Consider the following 9,661-nt stretch of genomic DNA (forward strand, 5'->3'; position numbering starts at 1 on the left):
AAAGTTGTTTTAATATGGCTCTGCGGAGGCATGGCTTTTATAGCACGTCTGTAGTTCGGTTGGTAATTATTAGCAGTGGCTAGATGGTATCAGTCATGCCATTCAGTATGTAGCTTTTGATCTATCTGTCAGTTCTGCTAGGTTTTTTTGTGGACTGTATAATTAAAATCACACTCAAAATAATCCCCCCTTCCCTTCTCTGTTTTTCCAGGAGGCGAAGGGCAGAGTGGAGATGGGCAGCAGACCGTGCAGCAATCGTCAGTCGCTGGAATTGGCTCCAAGCCCATGTCTCGGACCTGGAATACCGAATCCGGCAGCAAACGGACATTTACAAGCAGATTAGAGCCAATAAGGTGAGGACCAGGAGTGTGTTTGCATGTCTGTGATTTTGCTCTGTCTGCCTCCTAATGGCTGTCTTTTCTGATGCAGTGGGGAGTGTATATGCAAAATCTGATGCTTCCCCCCACCCCGCATCTCTCAAAAAGCATATTGCACAGTTGTGACTAATTGAAATGCTATTTGGCATGGGCTGAGTGTAATTCTTTTCTTTGGTTCAATATGATAACATGAAGAGAGCAATACTTTATTTTAAAGTCAGTCTTTGGTTACTGAACAAAACTGTTGCTTTTACATACGTGTTGCTGTTCTCTGCTGTTCCAGAAAAAAAACCTTTCTGTTCTTTCTTTTTGCAAGTAGCTGAAGATGGGGATAAGGAACAACTTAACAAGGGACTTAACTGTGGAGGAAGTTAGCTTCAGATACTATCACACAGCACAGGCTTAAAATTGAGGCTGTATCATAAAAAAAGACTGTTTCTAGGTGCTGACCTTTGCCTGTGGAAGGAATAATTTTTTTCAGACTTGGTCTCAGATGGTGGGAGAATGGGGGAGAGCAGAGAAGGGATGAGGAAGGAATTGTTATGGAAACTTGTTCGGGCATGCATGTCTAAATGTCAGGCCTTGGAGGGAAGAATGTCGGGAGTTTGTGGCAAGAAGGCTCATGATATTGCATCAACTTACAGATCCTTAGGAATTCGGAGTCCAGCAAACGTTTTTCCCAAGATGTGTGGTGCTCCTGGGGGTGGTGGGGAGAGAGGCTTCCAGGCGGGTAGAAAGCACAGGCAGGGAAGGAAGACTGGGCTTTTATGCAGCTATGTAGAAAAACAGGCTAATTAAGTGAGTGCGGGCTGTAAATGACTAGGTGGAAGAGCATGGCTTGCTGAACGGAATACATTACTGAGATTAGAGCAAAAGGCTTCTGGGAAGCGGACTATATGTCAAATTAATGAACCAGTTTCAGAAAGAACCGTCTTCCTTCTGTCTTAAGAAAGCCTGTCATGCAAGATGGTTTCTAAGTATAAAATACAAAATAACTAAACATTTATATGCTAAAAGTTAAGTAATGGAAGAAATGAGAAAACTCATCTAATGAAGGGGAAGATTTGGTGCTTTCAGCAGATGATGACAACTTGACAGGCTTGTGAAATGGCCTGATAATGGCTACAAGCATCCCATATGTTTTTATCTAAGGTTGCAGTCTCTGGGTCTGAAAGGAGAACATCACGGTATTGTGTCAAAGTTGAAAAGTACATCTGAGGTTTCGGAAAACAGGATGTCATCTTTTTTGATTTGCTCAAACAAAAACTCCTCAGCTACCATAACCCGATACATGATTTTAAGATAAAGCATGCCACTTACAGTGCCAGAGGAGTTCAGATGTTGAGGATTTGGTAGTGGCTGTTCTGCCTGAACCAGAAAGCAGGTATCGGATACCTCATCTTTCTGGTAGGACTTCATGATCACCACTTGCACCTAGCTGTCACTGTCCTGGTGTCGTCGAGCTCAAGGATGCCTTGTGAAATGTGTTCTGTTTTCATCAATGAAAAACTCAGAGGAAGATTGCTAAAAGCAGCTTGGGACAAGTATAGGAGACTGGAGAAAGGAGTGCATGTATCTATTTTATTCCTTCAGTTAATTACCTTTATGTATTAAGGTTTACATCCCAGTGTACCCTTCAAGAAGGATGCATTGCTTTGTCAAATCAAAGCAAGAGAAGGACCAGGCAGTCAAAAATAACCTTCTGTTTTGAAGGTACACTGCTGCCTGGGTGTCTCAGCAGTAATTGTGTTTTCAGCACATTTGGATTGGCTCAGTCGGGGCCCGGTGAGATGCAGAGGAAAATAACAAATCAGGGCGCATGTGTTCAAAGTTAGTTGTAAAGTACTGTGTTTTCTGGCACTTAAAAATAGCGGGCTGTTGTACCTTCGATTTTGTCTTGGTTTTGAAGAGCGCGTACACTTAATTTAAGGGACTGGATGTCCGTGAAGGTAATACAGTGGTTTTGTTTTTTGGGTGTGGGGTTTTTTTTGTTTGTTTGTTTTTTTGTTTTTTTTCACAAATGTGCATTGGGCCTTTTTTGGGTGGGGTGTGGCACTGTGCTGGTCATCCCCCCCACACAGAGCCTTTGCACCTCCCTGCATGTGTGGGTGGCAGATGCTCTGTGTTTGGAAAGGCATTTTTTTCTCTCTTTCTCTGTCTCTTACCACTCTTAGATGGAATAAGAGATAAATGAAGATGAAGGCCTCCTGCAGGAATTTTGTGCAGTGGCAGACTTGGTTGAAATAGTGACCGAAACTCCTTAAAGATGGGGTGGTTTTGCACATTGTCTCTGCAGACCCAGGTTCAAATTGTTCCCAGAACATCCGAGATGGGTGTGCTGTGTTCCCTTCGAGCCTTTGGTCTGATCTGTGTGCAGCCTGTCCCGTGGGGAGGGCCGTGCTCTGGTCGGAGCTGCTGAATCAAGAGAAACGCGTGATGGGAAGGGTGGGATGGGAGTTAGGAGGAGCCTCTTGCTGGAAGAATTTACAGCTCTCACATGAGTTTCCTGTGTCTGCAGTGGTATGTCGGGCTTAGGGCATGATAAGAGATGCTGCTATCCCTCTGTGGGGCTGTTTAGGACACCCGAGTGTCTCTTTCTGATGTGTCTTAATGTGTGTCAGTTCTCTTCTTTGCTTGTTAGTCCCTTGGCAGAAGCTGCTGACTCTTGCAGGACTGTGAGACATCTGAGATCTACCTCTGTATCTGTCTCTGTCTGAGACCTGTACGATTGACTTCTAAGTAATACCATAATGAGTGATAAAAATGGGAGTAAAGACCCAGCAAATTTGCCCATCAGTATTGCAGGGGACTTCTCTTTTTTCTTTATTTTGGAGAATGCTGGTGAAAAACAAGTATTGTGTGACCTTGGAATAATTGAGATGCGCTGCTCCTTTCCTTTTCCTGAAAGCGAGTTGGAAGTTTGATGTTGCCCTTCTAATTCCTCTCTGTTACTCAGAAGTGTATAAATAACAGAGATTTAAAACTCTTGGAAGCAAAGGAGAGAGGACGAGCCCTCAGTAGGAAGATGCCATCCAACGTGCGAGTCTGTAGGTGTGTAGAGGCTGTCTCGTGGGCTAGCAGCTGGGAGAGGACAACTGGTGTGCACGGTAGGTTCGGGCAGTGCAGCTTCTGTACGAGGGCACGAAAACCAAATCTGTGACAGTCCCAGGGAGGGCTGCGTGAAGCGTTGCCACTGCTTCAAAGTCACTAGTAAAGGGGCATACTTCTAAACAAATAGTCACAATATGTAGAATTCATTACTGCTCCTTCCTGAGGCGTGGATGGAGCAGCTCCCTTCATCCTCCTCCTTTAAACTGAAAGCAGAAAAGTCCTTGGTGGCTGTTTCTATTCCTGATGCCCATGCTTCCCCGTCTCATTCCCTCACTGAGCAAATGGGAAGCCCAAAGGCTTTCCAGAGTCAGAGGGAAGTAGTTTCCTTGGTTCCAGTTTTGGCTTCAGTCCCAGTTTCTCCCTGTTTCACGTCCACTGTTTCCTGCACCCAACATCTGGAGATGACCCACCTCTTCGCTGAAGCATGCCTGAGGACATTTCTAGAAGCAATGGCAAAATGTGATGGGTTGCTTTGAGAGGGATCTTTCAAGAGTAGAGGAAAAGCCCAGCAGTATTTAATTGAGTTTAGACTTCTAGCCTCTCTCATCCACTAAACGTCCTTCTGGGATGTCAGAAAACTCTAGAAAATGATCATCATGTTTATTCTAGAAGCTGGCTACTTCCTCATTGCTGGTCAGAGGCCACGTATAGTTGTATTTAGTTCATGAGCTGTTTTTAAAAAAAGTATCCCTGAACTATGGGCTACCACTGTCTTTCTGGAAAGCCACCGATGTGTTGTATAGGAGATTGTGTCAAGGCGTAAGATCAGCCTTATGAGGGACTTCCATGGCCCTGTGCCATGGCATTGGTCATGTAAGATTTGACTTTGTGGACTTTGAGGGAAGCCTTGTAGCTCTCTCCTCTCTCCAGATAACGTGTCCAGGTTCCCGTCCAGGCTCGCTTGTGACACACTGTGCAACCTCCAAAATTGTTTTCAGATGATTGATCCGCCTCTTCTTAATCTGAGCAGCCCTTTCCATAGTTCCTTGTTTGACCACATGCAAACATGTTCTGGCTTGTCTTTGTCCTGGACTATATTCGTGGCCTGTAGGTTCGAATCCCTTGCACGTTTTAGCCTGCTTTGTTATAATATTGCTTAGAATATGCATAATTGTCATTATTTTATTTTGTGTTGTTCAGAGAGAAAGCAGTCCTACCTTTAGAGTAAGCTTCACTTCGAGTAAAACATAAACAGGACAACATATGTTAAGCCTGATAAAACAGTGCTCTGCCACTGTGCTTTGTCCCACTAGTTTTATAGCAATGGCTTGTTTATCAGTGTTTTTCTTTCCTTATTGAATTTTGTGAATATCACTTCTTTGAAAAAATCTGCTCAGAGTAACAAGTTTGACTGTAGATTTTTGGCACCCGCTCAAAATTACTTGCTTGGCTGTGGTGGCGAGTTCCACTTTGTGCTATGAAAGCAGTCGTTTCCTGCTCTGCACTACAGAAAAATGTTCTTTTTGGTTTTGCTGGCATGCAGCTCGCTGAACCTCCTCGCGTGCGGGAGGAGGGGAAGGGGTGGGAAGCGGGACGCCAGCAGCGTTTCAGCAGTTTTGCCCGAGAGGGAGCTAACTGTCTACTATTAATGGGCTGAAGGCATGTGATCTGGCTTCAGCCACTGTCCTTCCCCCTCCGAGTTCAGCTTAGATGTCAGGAAAATCCAGGCATCAGGGGATTCGGTTTGGCATCACGTCTGAAAAATGCGGTGGGAACGCAAGTCTTGCTGCACAGCGATTGCAGTTTCTGGGGGACGATGGATGCGCAGTTTCCCTTGCTGAGACCGAAGGACCCGCAGTTAATTCCTGTTCCCTTCCCTCTCTTCCAGGGGCTGATAGTTCTTGGTGAAGCATCACCCCCTGATCCTGCAGTAGATGATGCATCCCGTCCCGTTAGTGCTGAAGTTAAGCTGGAGCCTGGGGCTGACCGGCTGGTAAGTGCCAGCAGCAGAAGTGACCAGTGGTCCAGATACTTCACGTTTATGAATTTTGGGTAGGGAAGGTTCATCCTTTAAACTGTGGTGGAGAGGGATGCTCGAACCGTGTCTGGCATGGGACCAGCCTCCTTCAGGAGCACCTCTCTGGGCGACCTCACCTGGGAATTGCTGATCTGTTGGTCTGTGTAGCTCGCCCCTTCCCAGATTATTTTGGGGTTAATAAACGATAGGATTTAAACACCTTTTAGAACAGAGTTCCTCGGAGTACCTTTCTAATATGCATTAGCGTTTTGTGAAGCTTAAAAATCCTAACTAATCCTTTCCCTCTAGCAAAAAAGTACCTCAAACTGAGAGCAGCACAATTAGCAAAGGCTAAAAGATGTGGCTATTAATATCTGCCCGAGTGCTACCCCTTGGAAGGGGAACTAATGATTTCAGTGAGATGCACTGGAAACTATGTGGAGTGCCAGGTATTTATTATTTAATGCAGAAATGTAGGCCGCAGACTAAAGGCTTGATCGTACTGTTCAGCCTGGCTGTGATTACTTTTGATCCTGTGGGAGACACCGACATAGTAAAATGGAGGATTTTTGAAGTTGTGGTGTAGCACTAAGAGAAGGGTGGTCCCTGTGTGGCTCAAACTCTTGCTGCCAAGCTGCCGCGCTCCTGCTCTTCCGTCCTAATGTCGTGTTTGGGAGCTTTGCCGCAATGGCAGTGCTTGAGTTTCATAGACCAATATTCCATGTAGCTGATACAGATGAAAAACTTAACTGAAGTGACCATAAAATTTTACTTCGAGGGTTTTCTCCTATCACTGGCAAGACCTTGTCAGAGTTTTCCTTGATACTGAAGGGTAATCTGAAATACTGTGAAATGTTTTATTAATGCTGGACCGCAAAGGGGTTATTAGAAGTGATTGTAACAAATGTCTCCTTGCTTGACACTGGCTTTCAGATGTTTGTTTGGAATTTAAGTCTTTAATTAACAGATTATCTGAGCCCAAAACTCTGCTGTGTAATTTGGTACAATGAACAGGTTTTGCTCACGACTGAAATAGTAGATGGTGCTTCAGATGAACACAGAGCCATGCTGGAGGAGCGACGGGAGGCTGGAGAGCCAGGATGACAGGGGCTGCTACTGATTGTGACTGAATCACAAGCATTACGCAGTGTCTGGTTTTGAACAGTGATGTCCGTCTGTCATGTCATCCCCCTAGCCCCCCCTTTTCATGCTTTAACCCAAAAAGCGCTTGAAGAGTAATAAACAAGCACAGTAACAGCGTGCTCCGATTCGCTTCAGAAATAGCATGCTCCGGCACTGATGAATTGGCTGTTACTTGGGAGCTAATCTGTAAATGGCAGACTGGTAACGGAGATAAATGATCAAATTTAACAGTGATAGGAAGAATATTTTCTTCCTTATCTGTCTGAATCAGAATGTTTATCTGACATGAGTGTATTTTCAACCTGGGAATCTGCAGATGGAAGGGCTGTCCCACTTGACTTTGTCCCTACATATTAAAGACGTTTTCCATATACTTATAAAATCATCACATTGTTCTTTTTTAGATTGTCTTATACATCATCTCTGTATGTATAGAGTAGAAAATGTCTGTAGATTTCTGATGTGTGGAAAAGAAAATGCTTGCTTGGCCGGTTTTGCTGCTCACAGCCATCTCACTGTTTCTGTGTTCACTCAGTTCCTGCATTGTGCCTTTGCTCATCCCTTTCACTTGGATGAGCTTTTCAGAGAGTTTTATTACAGCAGTGCTAGCGTGATGGAGTTCCGACCTCTCGTGTAGGTCTTGGAGGTAACCATGACACAAATGATAGATACTGAGAGCAGCGAAGAACAGCATTTTCGGTATAAAGCAAGCTGCAGGTTCCTACTTGGCACCTTCTTGTGGGTATTCCTGCAGCCATGCTTGCCATCTTGGAGGGTAACTCCCTCTGAAAAGGACTTTTTATTCCCCTTCCATGTGTGGCTGCTGGTGGACACGCACATCGCTCCACGCTGCCAGCTTCTCTGCAGCAGTGGTGGTGGTGTCAGCCACCAGAATGCTGCCTCCAGGCACCCAGCTTCTACACCCTGCTGCTGGAGGGTTCGTGCTTCGTGAGACTTACTCGTAAGGGTGGGGTGTTGAGTCAGAGCCTTGATCTGCTCCAAGCCAGAGATTAGCCCAGAGACCATTCCTGTTGCGTTAGGACACTTACTGGAAGGGTATCTCTTGGGCCCCTCCTGGAGAGGTGCTTATCATTTTGGCACTCTTTGGGCTGCTTAGAATTTGGCGCTTTTTTTCCCTTCCCCGTCCAAACCAGCAGAGTAAGAGACATGTCTGCAACATGGAATAAGAGGAGGAATCCATCCTGTCTCGTCCCCAGCTCCTCTTTGGATCTCATCTGCTCATGGGTACCTCCCTCGGCCTGCCTGAACGCAGGATATGTGTCCTCAGGCATCGGCTGGATATGTGGGATGGGGCTGATAATCCCTAGGAGGAACTAATCCCGTTGGCATGGAGGGAAGGGCTTTGCAAAGAGAGCCTGGGAATGTCTGTTAGGAACTGGCAGATCAGTATGTGAATAAATATTTTTGCTTGATGATGGGAATAACACGAAGCCCTGAAGAACTAACTCGGCTGTTGGTACTGATTCATTGCTTGTATTGCTAGTCTACCGAGCGGGATACGCTTAAAATTTTCAGTAGTAAATGAGAAAAGATATTGATGGCGTGACTTGGTAGGGCTTTTCCTTGCATTAGGGGTTTGTGTCTAGTAATAGGTGAAGGCCCGAACCTGTTTGGTTCTGTTTGGGTTTTTGGGGAATACGGGGGACATGCCTGGGTTGGGTCATGACTACCTGTGAGCACACAGCTGCTTCACTGCCGTGAGAGCCCCTCATAGTCTGCAAGCTCCTGGTTTCATTGCAGCAAGCAGGTGTGCTAAAGCTGAATCTTTGTCCCACCTAAGACTCCTAGGGATCCTAAAGACCTGGACTTCCATACCCCAGGCGTACCCAAAACAGAGAGAAGAGCTCAGTCTGGAGCATCAGTGTGATCCTGGTGTGATGCATGCTCCTCTGGATGCCAGCCCGGCTGCCCAGCCAGCCCCGGAGGAAGGCACGGCATTGGGAGGTACATCCAGGAGGAGCTGGTGCAAGAGCCCTGCCGCTGCTCTGAACGCTGGAGATGTCAGCTCTTGCAGTCCTGCTCGTTGTCCCGTTGCTCATGTCAGAGCCGTGTTAGGGTACACCCATCTTCAGTGTGATAAGGCAAGCCTGGGCTGTTTCTGATAAATAGACTTTCGATTGATGCTTTCCAGCTCCTCTACAGGAAGCAGAGGGGTCACCCTCTACTCCTATCTTGAACCACCGAGCCAGAGACAGCTCTAGGAGAAGAGGTTCCTCCTTTAAGACCCTTTCTGGAGAAGAAAATAAATACCCTATTTCAAAAGAGCTTATGAGTCATGTGTACCCGCCCTCCTGAACCATGGGTGCCTCCGGCGGAGGTGTCATGTGAAGGCTCAGCCTTGCCAAGCCTCTGGAAACCAGAGGGAAAACGTTCAGCTCCTGCACTGTCCTCACCTTGCCAGGGTGCCGCGTTGCGCTTGCGTAACGCTTCTGGCGCGATCTGATCTCGCCCCTCCGTCTGTGTGCTCAGACCGAGTGTCGGAGACGAGCCTGTTGGTCTGATCCTGTCCTTGCCTCCCCCCTGGGAGAAACGTCTTTTTTAGCAGAAGTGTAGAAAACCCAGCAAAGTTCCTCAAACAGGCAACAGGCAGAAGTTTGTGTTGTTAGAAATTGCTCTTCCCTTGGTGAGTCAGGTCTCTGCTATTCTGGAAACCGTTAGTCCAGCACTGCCGTAGCCTGATTTTAGATTTTAGTTGTTCATTGAGCTGGGGGAGTGATTGCAGGGAAAATTTCAATCGATGCAATACTGATGCTTTTGAGATGCAGTATGTGACAAGCAGGGGGGCTGGCTGGCCGGCCATCTATGTAGAGAAGTCAGACCTTTCTGTCTTTTTTTTACTAGCATTTGAACCGCGCCGCTGCCCATGTGTGCGCGAAGGGGGAAGCCCAGCTAGAGGGACGTTGGCAGTGAGTGTAGGAAGTGCTGCACGAAGGAAGAAACGAAGTTTAACCCCGGGGAGGAGGAGGCTGTCTGAAAACAAAAAGAAAGGGCTGCGAGGATGAGGCCGGGGGCACGAACGTGCTCGACCACGCGGGCAGCCACTGGGGTGGAG

The 9,661-nt window shown here is 46.6% G+C and overlaps 1 protein-coding gene across 1 annotated transcript in view; it reads left to right on the forward strand.

Annotated features, from left to right (window-relative positions):
* Nucleotides 1-211: 211 nt before the first annotated feature.
* KANSL1 (KAT8 regulatory NSL complex subunit 1) overlaps nucleotides 212-9,661 on the forward strand; it is a gene marked incomplete at its 5' end in the record, with an annotated part of 28,630 nt that continues 19,180 nt past the window's right edge. The window contains 2 exons of the mRNA XM_010289185.1: nucleotides 212-353; nucleotides 5,317-5,421. Coding sequence (XP_010287487.1) covers nucleotides 212-353; nucleotides 5,317-5,421 — 247 coding nt within the window. The remainder of the gene's footprint in view (nucleotides 354-5,316; nucleotides 5,422-9,661) is intronic.

This window comes from Phaethon lepturus, unplaced genomic scaffold (genome assembly GCF_000687285.1).
Source record: "Phaethon lepturus isolate BGI_N335 unplaced genomic scaffold, ASM68728v1 scaffold29066, whole genome shotgun sequence".
Classification (NCBI taxonomy): domain Eukaryota; kingdom Metazoa; phylum Chordata; class Aves; order Phaethontiformes; family Phaethontidae; genus Phaethon; species Phaethon lepturus.